Below are 19,395 nucleotides of genomic sequence, written 5' to 3' on the forward strand. Positions count from 1 at the left end.
TCAGCAAGAGCTGTTGTAATTACTATTTGTCTTATGAAAATGTAATGCATAGGCATGGTCTTGTAATAAATTGTATATCTTTCTTCTGCCATGTTTATGAAGTACAACTGAATTGTATATACTTTCTTAAAAAACCATCAACAACCACCCTGCATATTCTGCTTCTGTATTTGCTGAAAATTTTCACCATTGCAACATGGGAAAGAAATCTCTGTAACCTGGTAAACTTTAGTCAAACTTAACTATACATGAACATACATCAGTTTTCTTCATCAGTTCTGTGTAAAGTGAAACTGGCAAATGTTGGCTTATTATTGGTTCTCTATGTCAGAACAATGGTACTATTCTTTTCATTATGCTACTGGAAAAACACTCTTTTCCTGAAACTTAACAGGGGAGAACTCACACCTTTCATTGCTTTTAATACAAATGTCATTTTCTGCCATTATTTTCTCTCTCCTTTGTAGAACTTCTGCTTCCCCAAACAGCCTAACCCTTTTACAGCAGCCAAAACCATTGTCAATTGACTTTACAGTGGCAGTATAATAAAGTACAATAATTGTCATTATAGTAATCAATGGTATGACCTCATTTAGAATACTATGCTCAGTTTTGATCTCCCCATCTTAAGGCTACAGAAGAAATAAAGATTGATGACAAATGCTATTGGAAAAAAATAAGGGCAGTATACCTTAGAGAGGTGAAAAATAAAAGGTGTCATGATAAAAATATACAAAACAACAAATGGTATAAAACACAATTAGAATGTGGAACTCATTGCCACAAGGAATCATAGTGGCCAAAAATTTGCCATGATTTTTAAAAGAATCAGACATATATATGGATAACAAGATAGTCTGAAGTTATAATATATTAAAACAAAAACAATCATCACACACACCAAGAACATAAGCCTTCAAATTTCAGGGCGTAAGCCAACTTCTAACTATTGGGGATAGGAAGAAATTTCTTCATGGTATAACCTGTCTCCAAACTACCTGCTATAAGGCTTCTTCTCCTGAAGCAATTGCTAGAAGTCACTCTTGGAGGCAAGATACTGGACTAGACAGACTGCTGGTCTGGCATTTCCTGTGTTTACTAAAGCTAATGATCAGGACAAACAGGAAAATGAGACACAGACACAGGGATGCATTTTAAAGTGGAAGGCTGCATCTTTATTAACCTTTTTCTTTTAGGGTAGGAGTGCTATGTCCTTCCCCACCCCCAGAAAGTAACAGTCATTTATTTGGGTCCAGTGCAGTGGTAAAGGATCTTCATGATAGACCTGGTTGGGAACTTTCTGTTTGGTTTTGGTTTTGGTCAGAAAATGCAGATTTGTCAAAACCAAAATGTTTATAGAACTGTATTGGTTTCCATTACATCTCTCAGTGAGGAGGGAGAGGTCACTCCAGAATAGCCAACAGCTCAGTGGCTATGGCACTCACCTCTGATGTGGGAGATGTAGGTTCAAGTCCCTAGTCAATTAAGATTACAGTCTTGAAACTGGGCTCTTTCACATGCCAGGCTATAGGCCCTAAGCACTGGCCTATTAAGTAATTCTGGGGTGGGTCTCTTTGGTTTTCAGCAGCAATTCCTGTCCGGACTTGAGAAATGTTCTCAAGGAGGGAATATTCTGCCTGATTGGAGCAGGACTTGAGCCTGGGTCTTCCACATCCCATGTGAGTACTGTGACCACTAGGCCAGAGAGTCAGTCTCTCTCTTTCAATGAATATTTAACTACTTATTCAAAGTAGAACAGCTGTAACAGAAGGGACTGAGAGAGAGACAGAGCTGGTTAGGGCATTCTGAATAAGGCAGAACAGGGTCTAGAATCTGGATCTCCCACATCCTAGGTGAGTGCACTAACCACTTAGCAATTGGGTATTTCTGGGGTAATCTGACTCTCTCGTTGTTTGGTGGAAAAGGTCTTGACTTTGTTCTGCATGAGAATGGGATCAAATGTTGAAAGCTCAATTTTTCCCCAAAATGAAATTTTTGTTTTCCAGCCATCCTTACTTCAGGCCAAGTAACCAATATTCAGGACCGACCCTCTTCAGTCAAACCCCTACAATTCAGGCCGCCTCTGAAACCTCTTACCCTGCTCCCACGAGGGGGAAATAAGGATGCACATGCATAGCATGAGAAGAGTTCAGTCTCTCCCTCCTCACTCCAAGGGTCTACCAGTTCTTTCTCTGGTCTCATATTTACCTCTGGGAGCTGGTTTCTTTGAGGCTCTCACCTGCACTGGATGCCAGCAACAAATTGCAACTAAATTACAAACTCACTTACAACTTTTAAATGGCACTTAAGCTTTATTTACTTAAAACTAGCATCCGGCATGCTGCAAGCAAGGTGCTTTGTCAGATTCCTTTGTCAATTCTGCTCTGAAAGAAAAAATCCTTCCTGATTCCAAAATCTGACAATCGTCAGGCCCACATCATCTTGGAAATGCAGTTGAAACTATAACTCCATTATACGGCAGGGCCACAACTGCATCAGGATGGCTTTACATACAGGAAGGGCAATGCACATACACCGCCTGCCCAGTGACAATAGAGAGGGGTAGTGAATTCTCCGCTCCTCCTCTGCCTCTCTTCTCCTTCCTCCTCCAGTGCATTCTGGAGAAGGGCTGGGGGAGAAGTTCCCTAAGTAGCTAAGCCTACCTCCATCTTCCCCTCCTCCTCCTCTCAGAATCCAGGGGTTGCTTTTCCCCGGCCTATCAGATCAAACATTTGCTCTCCCCCACTTCCATTTAGATTTCACTCAGATTTTTAATGAACATCTGAAATATTTCCTTCTATCACAGGAGTGTAAATGTGATATAATTTTTTTTAAAGAAGTCTGACCAAGTTTATAGGCATTGATGACACAATCATATATACAGATTCTAAATTCCCTTGATGAAATTTTCATTTTCTAGCAGGACTGGATGAAGTTTTCAGAGGTGCAAAAATCTGCAATGAGTAACCAGGGCCGCCCGAGAAGGGGGGGGGGGGGACAAGTGGGGCAATTTGCCCCAGGCCCCACAGGGACCCCCACAAGAGTTTTTGGGGCCCCTGGAGTGGGGTCCTTCACTTGTTCCGGGGGCCCTGGAAAACTCTCGTGGGACCCGCCACCGAAGTGCCCCAAAGACCCGTGGAGGGGGGTCCTTCCGCTCTGGGACCCGCCGCCAAAGTGCCGGGTCTTCGGCGGCAAGTGCCTGGTTCTCTGCAAGCTCACCTAGCAGGCTGCTGGATAGATTGGTCTTCCAGGTCCACGGCTATGGAGGAGCCCCATCTTGCATATTATTCTAGGACTGGGGACCCAGAGAGTTCCACGCTCTGGCCAGCCCCACCATGCCAAGATTGCCAGGGTTTCCAGGCTACATGCAATGAATCTAGGAGCCTGTCAGTCCAGAAAGTCCTGAGGTACCTGGCTTTAACTAGGGTTTGTAGGTTCTGTGCTGCTGGGTCTGCAAAAAGGAGGCTGCAAGCCCTGAGAACCTTGATTTAAATGAGGGCTGGGCTCTCAGGATTTCCAGTCTCCCTGCCGTGGAGCTGTGAGCTAGGAAACCATTGGGGCTCTCAGGGCTAGGCTGCTTCAGAGTTGCAGCTCTGTCTCTCTCTCAGAGAGCCAGAAGCAGCTAAATAAAATTGACATTCTTGTCAGTTTTATCACTACTAATTACTAGAATGTCAATTTTAGTCAGCTGTTGCTGGTCCTGGGGAATATGTAGCATTTTGGAAACAGCATGTGTCAGTGTTTCTGAAATGAAAAGTGTCTTAGATTTCTGGTTCATAAGAAATTACAAAATATTTGGTTTCATTCCATTTCAAAATGAAACCAAATATCAAAATGCTGAAATTTCTCATGAACCAGATATCCCAAGTTCTACCATTGCTATCTTATATTCTAAGGTGGTGAGATGGAGTGGAAGGGGGAGGGCAACAATGACAATAGTGAACCCCACTATGTGTGTAGCTGCTGTAAATACTGATTTGTAATGGCAACCCCTGAACTGGACTGACAGATAAAATTATTCTCATTTCAGAATTAGTCACTCCTGGCCTGTGGGCTGTTTGTGCTCTGTAACTTTCATTTCAGTACTAAAGATCTTCATATCTTTTATTTATAAAAATTTCTCTGATATACAAAAACAATATTTTAAGATCCCTAAAAGCTGTTATCAGCAGGGGAAAGAATGGGAATATTTTGAGAAAAAACATACTTGAATAATTATCAGTTTCTTTTCACAGCCACTCTAATTTAAGAAATTTAATGATAATTAATGATAATGATAATGAAACTAATAATGCAAGAAAATGCGTTAAAAATCTTAAAGTAGTTTCTCGGTGGAACTGAAATTTAAATAATCTCTATAACACAAGCTATATGGGTACTTTTCTAAGGTTCTTAAAATTGAAATTGGAAGAAACATCCATTAAATTCTACTCACAATGATTCTGCATGTAATACCTACTGAGATTAGACATGGTATTATCTAATTCATTTCATTAGTACTTAGTAATGTCTTATTTTTGTATTGTATTTAATGAAAAAAAGGAATTCCTTTTTGTCTAAATAGATACAAATGAAGGCAGAGTGAAATGAGTTAATTAGTAGTGGTTTTCAGAAAGTTGGCACTTAGTGGTTAAATCCAACAATAAGTCACACTGATCCAATTTGTGGGTTTGCTTTACTACACCAAACATGCCTGTTTATTTTTCTGTTTCATTTTAAATAAAGAAACTTTAATGTAATGAGTTGTATTTTTTAATTTTCAATGAACAACTTTCACTCTCTTATACCTTGTAAAGTAGTGTGGAGTTTCCATTTCACTATGGGTCTGCTCTTATTGAAGTCAAAAGGAGATTGCCACTGACTTTGATGGGAGAAGGATACAGCCATTAAAGTGTACATATTTCTTGCTTTGCTTGGATATCTACTACTTTCCTTCAGATCATATCAACTGAAATATTGTAGTAGCCTTGCTGGTCACAGAATATTAGAGAGACAAGGTGGTTGAGATAATATTTTTTATGGGACCAACTTCTGTTGGTGAAAGAGACAAATTTTTGAGCTACAAAGAACTAAGGTAGCTCGAAAGCTTCCCTGTTTCACCAACAGAAGTTGGTCCCATAAAAAATATTAACTCACGTACCTTGCCATGGGTGAAGGCAAATACTTTGACTGACCTAATTCATAAAACAAGTTTATAGTACTTCCTTAAGTTTCGTATGCTTCCACTCACAAATACTCTTAAATCTTTATGGCTTTGATAGCTAAGACTTCTTTATCTCCTCAAGTAACGTACTTATCTCTTGTGCAGAATGGTATCATAAGCTTTTCTGTAGTTCAAATATTGAACACAATTTTCCATGTCTACATTTTTGAGTATGCCAAACCTTTAATTTAGAAGTCCAAAGTGAACTTATCAGATGAATCAGATATACAGACATACAATTATATCTAACTACATATTTTTCATATGAAAGCACTGGTTTAATAGCAATCACTGTTATACTCCTGTACCAGATATGGACTGGCTACTGAGCAAGGACACACCAGATGTGTTCAGTACAAGACCCTTTAATGTTCTCCCCCCATGGCTGAGGTTAGCTTAAATAAGAAATGTTACATACTTCACCAGCTAATGGCTGAATAGTGTACAGTAGTTTATCATTCCATTACAATCACTGTATCTGGCCCTATTCTTAGGCATATCCCACCACATGTTCTAAACCAGTCTCTGTACCACCAAACATTTAAAAATGCCTAATTATCTGCATCCTCAGCTGTGCCAGAACATCACATCGGGGTGGGGGAGGGAATGACAAAAGTGGCTAGAAATCATTTTTGTGCTACCTTAATTTTGGGGACAACCAGGTGCAAGTTTGTCCCTCAGGGCTAACTTATTGCAGCCTGCAATGCCCCCCTAAAAGCTGTTATAGTAACTGGATATCACTGGAGGGAAGTACAATTTGTCCACACCCACTGTGGCCCCCAGCACATCCCCTATGATGGAAGGAAGGTAGGAAAGGGTGGCATAGAGCAGGTTATGTCAGCTTGGTGCAATGAAAGGATTCCTCTACACCATTTAGGAAAACTCCCAGCTACGCTCTTAGAACAGATTTAAGGCTGCTGTGTGCCACTGAAACAGCCTCCTGGGGGCTGAGGATCTGAATGAGATCAAAAGGGGAAAAATAAATAAAACAAGCAATAATATTATGCACCAGTAGGCAAGGTAAGCAAATCTGAAGACCAAGGGATCCTTCCTAATATTCAGTGCTTACCTGCCTTCCAGTATTTTTTTTTAATATCTCTGAGCTAACTTGATGAAGGACACTACCCTGAGGTAAATAACGGACAGCTTTAATAAGCTTCTGTCATTCTCTATTAGATGTCTGGTGTTCGAAACAAATCACTAGGTTAAGATAAGGGAAATATCCTGGAAGGTCAAGCTTCTGTGACCTTTTGTGAATAAACTAGAATCAGCAACTTTCAGGCTTTTCCACAACAGTTTAAAGTGATACAAAATGCAGAAGGAAAAGGGGGAGAAAAGCTAACTTCAACAGGCCTGGAAAACAGAGTCTTGTAGAGCACTAAAGATTATGGCCATACAGTATTTTATAGGAACTAGACACTTCCAGTTTTAACATTCTTTGTTTAAAGCTAATTTATTAAGTAAAATATTATTTTTCTCCTAAATAGAATGTATTAAAAATATATATTTACCCTATACAATTTGTTTTAACCACAGCCAAATTTATGACATACAGCAAACAGATGTGAAATTGCTTTCCTGAACTGAAACAGAGGCTGACTGTTATTTCATTACCAAAGCATTAACGTGCAGCGGAAGAATACTTCGGAAGGCTTTTAGGCAGAAACTGCTATTAAGGCATGTTGGAAATGGCCATATATTGACACATTCCAAAAAATAATGGCTATAAATCTTTAAATAAAAATATCCAAAGCTAAACAAAGAAGCTAATCCTGTATCCTTACTTAGGCAAAACTCTATTGATCTTAAAGGGAGTTTTGCTTCAGGAAATACTAGATTATTGGGCCAACATACTTGCAAAACTCCAAATTTGTGTGTATGAACAGGGTTTTAGATAGATAATTAGCCATTCTGCACCTATTTTACTTACTTATGTGCACAAGTCCAGTGTGAATTTTTGTTAATGTAGCAGGAGCTCAAATAGTTTGCAGATGCATCTACTGTAACCTCCTGTAGAAATTTAATCCAGTGAGTAAATACTTTTTCTTAGCCTGTGAACTGTACTTAAATAGCTTGACTCCCACCTTAACTTTCATCACAGAAGAAAACATTTTAGCATCTTCAGACACTCCTCCAATGTAGAGTTTTTTGGTAAAGACAGGAGCATGGTCATTTTCATCCTGCACTTCAATAAACACCTTGGCTGTGTTACCTTTTAAAAAAAAAAGAAGAAATACATGTGGGTCTTTTGAGAATAAATTTTGAATGGCTCATGCTCTACTATTAAAGAATAGATCAACTGAAACAAATACATTGATAAAATTGTAAAAAACAACAACAACAAAAACCCTAGGTAAGATAATTGCACTGTTAGGTTTTACGTTATTCTTGCATATTAAAAGGTAAATTTTAATGGCCAGATCCTCCTCTTACTCAAAACTAAATTAACACTGAAAATAGGGAGTAAGAGAAGCACAGTTTAGACATAAATCAGGGCCATTACATACATTTTAAAAAAGATACAGTTATGGTATTTTGCATTATTTTAAAAATCAGCATTTTATCCCTACTTATGATTAGGGTGACCAGATGTCCTGATTTTATAGGGACAATCCCAATATTCGGGGCTTTTTCTTATATAGGCTTTTATTACCTCCACCCCATGTCCCAATTTTTCACACATGCTGTCTGATCACCCTACTTATGATATACTCTTGGAAGCTTGGAGCTGAAATTTGCTCCCTTATCAACTATCCACATGGTTCCTTTAATAGTACTAAAATATACATTACATAGTAGTTGTTTGTTAAAGGAATAATAAACACATTTGTTGAGGTTTAGCAAAAATATATTACGTACACTAGTTGTCAAGCCTTGATTATAAATATCAACTGTTTTTCTAATTTGCACACAACTTTCTTTTAAAATTTTAATTATTAGTAACTAAACACTTATTACTGAATTCTGATGTTGGGCCAGCAAACCAGCACAAGGGGTATGTGCAACAGTGCTGGCAGGAGCATTTTCTACATAATGAATTCTGCCAGCTCATAGCAGCATTCTACATTGCAGGCCAATGCAATATACTGTGGGGTGCTCTTTATACTTCTGATACATCTGCTTGCTGACATACAGCATATACAGCTGATGGACTTGCCTCTGCAAGTTGCTAAGAATTCTCAATGACTATTTAATTCATTGTGTCAGGTGAGTGAGTGCACAAGTGCATACTTGTGTATCAAGGATGTAGTCCACCTGGCTGCGTACATGTTGAACCAGGGTCCCTATGCTCCCTTCTGGCACATCTGGGTGCAGGATTAGCCCTTAAATTATGTTTTATCAAACTAATCTCAGTTACCACAATGAACAATAATGACCACAAATAATCTCCTTTCTCCACAAGAAAAACAAAAACCTTCTGGCAAAATGTACCAGCCCATCTGGAGCAAAGATGAACTTGTGCAGTGATATACATGGCAAATGTAATGCAATTTTGTCTCTTTCCATACTCCATAATCCAGAAAGGAATCATTGTTGAAAACGCTAATAGCCAGTTTGTTAAGAAAGACTGCATTTTCCATTGACAAATCACTTAATTTCAAGTTGGTTCTCCTACTTGGTAGTAGTCAGTGATTATTTTGAATGTTGTGCAGCACCTTTACTTCACAGCAGTTGCTTTGTCCATCTGGTTTAAACACAATGGCATATTGAAAAAAGTGCAGTAGTGTGTCTTTAATAGAAAATAGACCACTTCCTGCTTTGGCAAAGGCACTAGAGATGATATGTTTAACTGAAGTCCTAGACACTAGAAACATGACGACTTCATAAAAACAACTGAAGTCAGAGAAAAATGTTCAAAGCATAGTAGATTTAAATGTATGAGGAAATGGCATTCTGGCAACAGAATAATCAGTTATTCCCTTTCCGCATTGATCTGTTCAGATAAAAATGAACAAGCTGTAGGTGCTGTCATTCCATGGGAAAATTGCTTCACAACAAGCTATCGCCCTTCTACGTATTAAAAAAAAGGAGCTATACTTTGACAGGTAACTTTGTTATATGTAGGAACAGTGTCTAGAGCAGGTGGATGAAATAATATCTTTTACTGGGCCAGCTTCTGTTGGTTAGCGAGATAATAAAAGATATTACCTCACCCACCTTGTCTCTCTAATATCCTGGGACCAACATGGCTACAACAGCACTGCATACAGCAATGGAAGATACCTGATCTAAATCTATATTTTATTAGAATGTTTCCTGTTTTGACTATTGCATTATTTATTACTTCAAATTACAAATGAAGGGCCAATATCAGCCTTCTATAAAAGATAAAAATATACCTCTTGTTACATTGATAGCATACTTGGATTTTTGTATTACCTACTGTAGTTTACTCACAAACTGCAGCCCTGTCAAAAATAATGAGATTCTCAGGCCCTGTCTTCATTGCATTTCCCCCTCAGGGAAGAAAGATTTAAGCAAGATTACAGGTAATGTGTGTAAGTGACCTTGACCTACTGAGTATAAACAGTTAAATCAATGGCTGGCACTGGTAGACTACTGCTGTAGGGAAAACTCTAATTGTGTCAAGCTCATTGCTAGAAATATGGCAGCACTGCAACCTATAGGAGTTATTTGTAATGCAAATAAACAATCTTTTCCCTAATGCTTGCCATTCACATATAAATCAACCCATGATTTGGAACCGTTTGGTCTGCATTTTACTAGAAAACTTATTTTTTAGTTCTCTGAGCAGCATGAATGTTGATGTACTCAACATCAGCCAAGTGCTCTGAAAACTTCAAATAAAGGTCACTATATAAAAGCAAAGTGCTATTATTAGTGTGTCTGCTAATTCCAGCTATTTAGAACCTCAACATTATTCAATAATTAAATATTGTATACGTATATACTGTTGCTGCAGCTTTATGCTTTCACTAACACCTTCATTTCAGCTCATTGCCTCATTTTTATGCACAGCTTATATTTCATTGGCTCTGACAGACTTAGGAAAACACAGCATCTGTGAATTGCTTATTATTTAACTCTTCCTTTTTATCAGCTGAGTGCAACAAAAGGACTACCAACCAAACTACACACATTCCTTCGTCCTAAAATAGAGACAGCCTAAAGCAGCACACCTTAAAAGTCCTCATCAGTAGTATTCACTGCATACAGATCTATACTGTGGCTGTTCAGCAATAGTCTGCACTGGAGGTGAGAATTCCTTGACTCTTATTATGAGAATGCATGGTGTGCATTTTCCTCCTGCAGTACCTCAACTGTGGGGGGGCTGGTATAAAGGGAGGTGGGGGGCCATGACACCACCATAGCCCTGCCCCTATGGTGAGTCTAATTACAGCATCAGATTCTTCCTGTAACTATGCTCAAAAAGCAAAGATTGGGCTTGTGTTTGAGGTTTGCATAGCGACATAAGGCAGGGGAAGACACTTTGTTGCCTCTCTGCTCTCGCACATCGATGAAGAACCAAGTACTGTCTGGTCCATAGTATAATATGTACTAGAATACAGTACACAAACTAGAATATACTCTTGTAGTTAAAAAGCTTATAAGGTACAATATTTTCTGCCTTCTTTTGAAATCAAATCTTTCATGCTCCACTAGGTGTAATGCTTCAGTAATAACTTTATTCTTAATGACTCTAGGTTTGGAATCCATCTTTCCATATACATTATTTTGCATAATACGCATTAGATAGGAGTTTGATAATTAAAACTGAAGTGCTTATTCTGAATAACGTAACATGTGAATAGAGTCTAACTACTTATTTATTTCTTCTGAAGGGGAAATTGAGACAAGGTTTTAAAGGGAGACCTGGATAAACTGTGTCCAGTTAAACAAAAAGATCTGTAGGGGGCTATACTAGAATACAGTTAAGTAGTAGTAATGAATTTGAAGGACAGCTATTAATCACTGTTAAAAGGCCATTTTCTCCTCAGTGGACCATCTCCTGAACTGTGAGGAACGCAGCTTCACTGCCCGAATTCTGTATCTACCTTCAGAGAACTGTTTTGTAGAATGGAGGGATACTGCCCTGGATCAAAGGACTTAATAAGCTGGTCAGTTGAGGAAGGGAAACATTGGTCTCTGGACAAAACAGCATGAAGTTGCCACAGTGTTCAAGGGTACGTCAGAGAAGGAAATTCTTTTCAACTGATAATTGCCTTGAAGACAGGAAATTAAGCTAAGGGGAACCTACCTATCTGGGCTTCGGCTACATATTCAGAGGAAATACGTTATGCAACCGGTTTTTTAATCTGAGTTTCTCTCTATTTTTAATAATCTCATTTTAAAGAAAAATAGTGGATTGTGGGGTTTTCACACACATTGCCTCAAAAGACAGCACGGTCCTTCAGCCTCCCAGGTGACAATAGGAGCTTTTGGTACCTAACCCCACACTCAGTCTTAAATATAGGAACATAGATGTCCTCTCAGTGAGGTGTACTGCAAAGAGCTGTTGCACAAAATGGGAGGAGACAAAGGACTGAGAAAGAGATAATTTTCTGGGAAGGCAAACAACATATAACTGTGATTGTTCATGCAAAATGAAAGCAGTGGCTCATAATTCATTTTCAATTAAAAAGTGCCAAATACACCTCTACCCCGATATAACGCTGTCCTCCGCAGCCAAAAAATCCTACCGTATTATAGGTGAAACCGCGTTATATTGAACTTGCTTTGATCGTCCAGAGTGTGCAGCCCCCGCCCCCCCCTCGAGTAATGCTTTACTGCGTTATATCCGAATTCGTGTTATATCAGGTCACGTTATATCGGGGTAGAGGTGTATATGCATTGACTTAGATAAAGCAAGCTCATTATCAAGTTTATGGGCCAGATCTTCAGCACCATTCCATTTCTTGGAGTTGTTCAGGCAGTGAAAAGGATCTAGAAAGCTGTTCTAAGGGACAACTGAAAATTCCCTTGATGTAGGTGAATCACTGAATGGCATAACATTGGCATAACCAGTTCTAATTAAGAAGTTTCCTCCTCCCCGAATGTGTGTAGTAGAATGGCCAGTCAGAGCATGCTGAACAGCAGTGATTCTTCCTGGGTGGCAACTAAAAGCTTGATGGAGCTGGTTCAGCCTCCAAACAGCTCAAAGAGGTGATCTGAAGCCGTACTTACCTCCCTTACCTGCACTGATTTCTAAATTCTCAATTGTCCTGGGGCAGGCTCTGGTACCTGTGTACTGTTACTTTATTGTTTGAAAAAGCAAGTACTTTTTTTCAGTATAGAAAGTCCTTTGATTATAGTATCTCCAAAACAAGAAAAAGGTAAACTCTGCTAGAGTACATTTATTCATAATGTGTTTTGTCAAAAACTCCATCAAACTAGAAATATATAATGCAACAGAAAACAATTACAGTTGTGCACACTTCTCCTTTCCCACTGTGAAATGTGACAGTTTAGAAGGGCATGATTAATGCTTCTAGTTTAAAGAAGTTCTGCAGAAAGACATGTAGATGTTGGTAAAATATATGGTAAAAGGTAATTGTCATTAGGACACAACCACGCACACCTAAAAGGGAGACATCATGATATGTCAGATACATATTTTTTCCCTTTAAATATGTTACAATGGAACAGAGTGATTAAACAGAATTTTTAATATACGTTTAAAAGTCTGAATGGCTGTATTTGCATAACAGTCTCTCAGAATACTCCAAAAGGCCCATACGAAAAGATTATACTAACTCCATAAAATTTCCCTGACTTTTTATGGGAATAGCCTAGAGAGACCAGATGTCCCCTTTTTATAGGGACAGTCCCGATTTTTGGGTCTTTTTGTTATATAGGCTCCTATTACTCCCCCACCCCCATCCCAATTTTTCACATTTGCTGTCTGGTCATCCTAGAATAGCCACCCATTTGTGCTCTCTTTTTGAGCCTGTTTTCTGACATTTTCATGAACTCTTTGCCCCCCTAGTGACCAACATGCTCCCAGTAAACTCTGATTTACCCTGCTGATCCACATTAAAATGCTATCTAAATGCTGCAAATGTGTTTGGTCAATATTAACACTGCAGCATCTTGATTGACAAGGAAAATGAATTTGAACTAAAGTGATGCTGAAGTGTTTACTGACCATTGTTATTAAGTTACGACTTGTGCATTATAAGACCCTTTTTACAACATGCTTTTACTAGTGATTATATTATGTTTTTCTTTTAAAATACACTATGTCCCTCACACAATAGTAATTCCAACACTGGAAGTCTAGAATTTGGTTAAGAATATATGTTCATCTCTGAAGCGAGTAACAGCAGGCTTTTCTTTTTAATCAAACTGAATGAGAACTGTAATTGGACAGGCATCAATAATAATTTGCTTTACTGTGATTTTAATAATCTTATAAGTGGACTTTGTGCTTTGGCAAGTTAAACAAATATCTACAACTGAGCTCAATCTTTGTATTAACAGATTTGGCAAAGCCAAATAAAAATTAACAGAGCATATTCCAAGGGCATTTTGATGCAAATTGCTATGAGCTAGAATCACACAGGGACTCAGGTGGCTAATTGCCTCTTTAGGCACCTGTCACTGACTTAGTTAATCACCCACCACACTGCTGGGAGGGATCCCACTTCTGAATTCCACATGCACTTAACTTGCTGGAGGTGGCACAGGTTAGGCACTGTTCCTGGCTTGGGCCTTGAGACACATGCTCAGATGCAGACTCATATTTGACACTCCCTTGGCAATGGAGATCCTTCAATCCAATTGCCTAGGCCTAGTGCCATCTTCCCCAAGCCTTCCCAGCAGCTCTTGTACATTCCCCAGAATCCCACCAGAAGCATGAGCCAACTTTGCACAGACTTCTAAAACTCTTTATTCTTATTTAATAGCATGAGAAACACAGAGTCTATACAAAATAAAGGAACGTATATGCACTTCATGGCCTCGGGCTCCTCGCCAATCTGGAGAATTTTTGGGGCTTGGACAGAGTCCCTGAATACCCTAGAGATCTTTCCCATGAAGCTCATGACTTCTCTTTCAAAACATGGAGCCTTTCCAGCTCAGCTAGTTTTCTCTGATCTCAGCAGGTCCAGAGTTAAGCAGAAGTCCCCTCCTAAGAAAGTATGTCTGTCTCTTCCCCTCTCCCACCCAAAGCTTTCTCGTTACTGTTTCAGTGAGTCTCTCAAGTTTAGATGTCCCCCTACCAACACCTACTGCTGGTGTTTTTTCACTGTCCACTTTTGCTTGAATAGTCATTGGGCTAGAAAAAGTCAGGCTCACTTGATAGCCTGGTGGTTAGGGGATTCAACCGTGCTGAGAAGCAATGTTAGAATACATTCTGTATAAAACCAACCTACAGCTAAAAATACTGTAGGTAGTTGTCAACAGCTGACAAAACAGGAGCGATCAGACATATCAAAAGTAACATTTAATGAGGATGAAACTCCACTAGGCATTGTCTGCCAACTGTAACACCGCTGTCCATGAAGGTCTTATTTTTAAACCATCTGTTTGCATCCATGACCATTTTAAGATAGACACCAGAACAGCCTTAAGGCTACCTCCACTGAATCAGCCACAGATAATTGTTAAACTTGGGCACCACACGTACAGTAGTGATAGCTCAAGATAAGATAAAGAACGACAACTATTGTCAGCAGCTGGACAGTAAGCAGGTCTTCAGCATGACTCAAAGGGTCATGTGAACTGAGCTGGAAAAAAAATCCTAATGTCAAATGCTAGAAACTGTGAATACTGGAAGAAATTAGACCAATCCCTCAGTCTACCTCTGTACTCTGTGGAATTCATAATGTCCTCGTAATCCACAGCAATAAATGATATTATAAGGTGAAGCCATAAGTTCTGGCTCTGTTAGCCTCTCCTTAGCAAAATGACATAAATACCAGTGTTGCCTCAGTAGAGGACAAATTAGTCACATATTGGGGAAGAGACAGACATACAAATACTTTGATTTTTAAAACTGGGACAGTTTAATTTGGAGATATATCACCCCTGTCTCCTTCATCTCCTTAATTCTCTCAATTTTTCTTTGGCCTTCCATCCTTACACAGCAATCTCTCTTTTTTATTCCCCTCTCTAGTTTTCCATACATGCCTCTTCTTTCTGTGTGTCAACATCATCTTTTTCTGTCCCTGTCTCATTTTAGTTGGTTGCTCTGACTGCTGCTCTCCCCAATATAAGGTCTCTTGATGTTAAGATATTGCAAGCAACTTTTAAATGTTCATATTCAAAAGAGGTAAAAGATTATAAGTTTACCCCTTCTTCTAGGAGTGCTTTCAAATCAGGAAATAACTAAATGTACTACTGTATGCCTTTAAACTCATTGGTTCTCAACTTTTTTTTTTTTGGATGGGGTTCCCTATCTTGTGATGGATTTTTATAGACTGTCATCCTCAAGTTGCAGCACATTGCCTCATACATAGTTTTTGCATAGCTGCCATTACCTCTGTCTTTCTCCCTAACAATAAGGGAGAATTCACAGAACTCCATAAGATAGCTATTAATTATTCTTATTTATGTGTACTGCAGTGGCCCAAGTCATGGATCAGGGTTCCACTGTGCTAGACGTTGTACAAACACATAATAAAAAGACCCTGCCCCAAAGAGATTACAATCTAAGTAAATTAAAACTTCAAATAAACCATGATTCAACATCACAATCTGCTGACTCCTCAGCCTAGCATCTCTAAGCTTTCAAATTCACTATAATCTGACACTATAATGACTTCTAATTTTAAATGTATCATGTGCAATGTCATGTTATTGGACTCTTATAGTTACAGGAGTTGCTGCAATTGAACTGAACCCAAAAGAAGATTTTTACATCAATTAACTTAATATTTTCACAATAACTCAATTTAACTCACTGTTTATAATGTTATCTTACTCCAAAGCAGTATATCATTTTCTAGTTTCTTTCCTCATTAGTTTATTGCTGGGTTTTTTTTTTGTTTGTTTGTTTAAAGATTATTAGGCCATCAATTTGTGCCACTCACTCTATGGGCAAATTTTAGTTATGTTTACATGTTTAGTTATGTTTACATTTTAATTTTTGCCTAATGATATGATGTTACGTCTAGTTCAATTAACAACTAGATTACCACACAGTTGAGAACTCAGTATTTGACCTTTGAATTTTTCAAAATTCAGTATCATTTAGTGGCAGAACAGTTCATCAATTTAGTGTTATCTAACTCCAGGATGGTTCATTCTTCCTGTGCCATGCTGGCTTCAGAGTGGCTCATCAATTCACTGTCACCAAACTCCAAAATGGTTCATCAATTTAATGGTATCTAACAAGGGAACTTACATCAATTCAGCATCATCTAATACCAGAATGGTACATTAATTCCATGTCACAGAATGGTTCATTCAAAGTCACCTATCTCCAAAGTGGTTCATCATTTCAGTGTCATCTACTTCCACAGTGGTTCATCAAGTCAATGCCCTGGAACTCTAGAGTAGCATATAATCTAATTAAAACTCATCAAGAAAGAACACGATGACCAGAAAATAGAAAGATATACAACCGGGAAGTATAGAAATCAAATTTAGATGTCAAGGACTCTCCATTACAGGGGAAATATGTAACTTATTTCTGCATGATTACCTTGATATTTTTAGCATGCACTGCAAGTATCTATCCACTACATTATTTATCTATCTAGCACTTTCCACTACAGTTACTTATCCATCCAGAATGGAATGCAACAACTATATCATATGGTATGTATTATACATTTTTATATTTTTATACACATTCTCTCTCTCTCTCTGTAGATATATGTATATCTATCTATAGATGATATAGTGACAAAGCTCTGATCTTGTCTCTGTGGGTCCTGCATTTCCTGGCAGATTTTGCTAGCCTCAGAGGCTCATTGTAACCCTCCACATAGCCCTTCTCTCTCTAGAGGCCAGGGTCACAGACTACCGAGTCATTTTCATCATCAGCCAGCAAGGGAGGTGAGGAAAAGCTATCCTCCCTTGCACAGTCTGTTGTCTCCCAGTTTCAGTGATTAATTGGGGGGGGGGGGCAAAAAGAGGGAGCCCGGGTCTGCCCTATACTCTGGGCTCCAGCCCAGGGACCCTAATAGTATCAGCTATGGTAGCTGACTTTTTAGAAATACGATGCATATAATTCTCTGGGCCACTTTCCCACAGCAGCCCTCACTTCCTCAATATCTACTTCACCCTTACCTCAGGGCCTCCTTCCTTGTGCCTGATATGGTTTGCACTAATCAGTCTCTCCAATAGCATGGCCTCCTCCTACAGCTCCTGACATGCGCACCCACCTGATTAGTTAAAAGCCTCCCAGTTAGTTTCAGCTAGCCCCTGATTGGCTTCAGGTGTCCCAATCAACCTAGCTGTCTTCCCTGCCTTCTGGAAAGATCTTAATTGGCCCCAGGTGTCTTAATTGACCTGGAGCAGCTGCCATTTGCTTATCCTGGTAACAGGGATTTGTTTAGCCTGTGGTTAATATCTGTCTCCCACAACTTTGCTATAGCCATCTGGCCTTGCCCCATCACTATATATATATATATATATATATATATATATATATATATATATATATATATATATATATATATATATATATATATATATATAAATTCTGTGACATTATACATCACTTTCTCTATAGAATACAATTGTAAATAGTGAACAAGAGTGTTGGTTACAGAATTTTTACTGTATATGCTACATGAGAGTGTATATTATGAGCAACATGTCCTTTAATTAGGTATATGTTACCTTGCAAAAAAAGACTGGTGAAAGGTAACTATGCAAGTGAAGATTTCTCTACCAAAAGTGAAGATTGATTTTTAAACTGGAGCAGATGTTGAAGTAAATATAACATAGGTAGAAGTGCTAGTGCCCCAGTGACACACAACGTCCCTTGGGGAAAAACTCCCCTGTAAATTACAAAGGGCACAGAACAAAGGAAGACAATGATTATAAACATCCTTCAGCAAATGACAATATGGACGTAGGTATGTGCACATTACAGATCATTCTTAATGGAACCAAGGGGACCTCAAGTGTAGAGACTGGTAAAGTTGAGAATGGTTCTGAGTCAGTGTGATAAGGTTTTGGGATGTTGCAGAAAGTAAAACCGCAGGTAGAGTAACATTACTGCTGCATTGTTTGCTAGCTGCAGAGAGTGGATTGTGAGAAACTATTTAAAGCTCTCAGGTAATAGGACTTCATGCACTCCAACCTCATATCATCACTGGTACAGAGTGGAGTTTGGGGGGAAAATACAAATGCAATACACAGATGTGCAGGAACAATGTCAGCTCAGTAAGTTAATTAAACCATAAGTTAGCCAATATTTTAAACAAAGATTACAAAGAAACTATGGCCTAAAGAATGTACTGCAATTGCTGTACTGTGAGTACTACAAGGGAAATGGGTGAGCAGCGACAAAGGAATTTCGGAAAAGAAAACAAACATCAGAGGTGAAAATCCTGACTCCAGTGAAGTCAGTGGGAGTTCATAAGAGCCAGAATTGTACCCCAAGAAGGAATGTGTTCCTAGGGTGGTGAAAAATAATTACTGCTTGAAATTCAGCCTTGTATATTTTAGTTAAGATGATGGGGAAAAATACTCTTGAAAAAAATGTTGTGCATTGTTTAGATATACCAATACAATTTGGAATATATGTCAAACATGGTGACAATGGGTTAGATACTGGGGTTTGATCTTTTCCAATTGATCACTGGTGCAGGTACAAATATAACTAAGACACAAGAAGAAAGGACGTTTTGGGCATTAACTCGGTATTTTTGTGTAATGTGTTGAGTGCACAAGGTAGGGACTCTGCCCATTCATAATCACCTCTGGGGGAAGCTTCTTATTCCTTCTATCTATTTTTATGTCCCTGATCACTGTAGTATCACTTCACAATCATTAGTGGATTTTCTCCTCCCAACACCCTGTAAATTAGGGAAGTATTATCCTCATTTTATAGATGGGGACTTGAGACACAAGATTAAGTAATTTAAGTGACATTAGACCATCCTTTCTATATAAGATTGTTACAAGATTGTTTAAAATATTTATTTATTTTGCTTAGTTGTAACAGAATTAATTTCTATTAGACTTATTACTTGTGCCTTAAGTTAATGTATTGTTGCATGGCCATGCTAATATTTGAAGTTAATGGCACCTAAAATTTCCTATATATGTTT

The 19,395-nt window shown here is 38.6% G+C and overlaps 1 protein-coding gene across 22 annotated transcripts in view; it reads right to left on the reverse strand.

Annotated features, from left to right (window-relative positions):
* PCDH15 (protocadherin related 15) overlaps positions 1-19,395 on the reverse strand; it is a 790,091-nt gene that overhangs the window by 91,775 nt on the left and 678,921 nt on the right. For all 22 annotated transcript variants that reach the window (XM_039547294.1, XM_039547276.1, XM_039547275.1 and 19 more), the window contains one exon: positions 7,288-7,415. In XM_039547294.1, coding sequence (XP_039403228.1) covers positions 7,288-7,415 — 128 coding nt within the window. The remainder of the gene's footprint in view (positions 1-7,287; positions 7,416-19,395) is intronic.

This window comes from Mauremys reevesii, linkage group 7 (genome assembly GCF_016161935.1).
Source record: "Mauremys reevesii isolate NIE-2019 linkage group 7, ASM1616193v1, whole genome shotgun sequence".
Lineage (NCBI taxonomy): Eukaryota > Metazoa > Chordata > Testudines > Geoemydidae > Mauremys > Mauremys reevesii.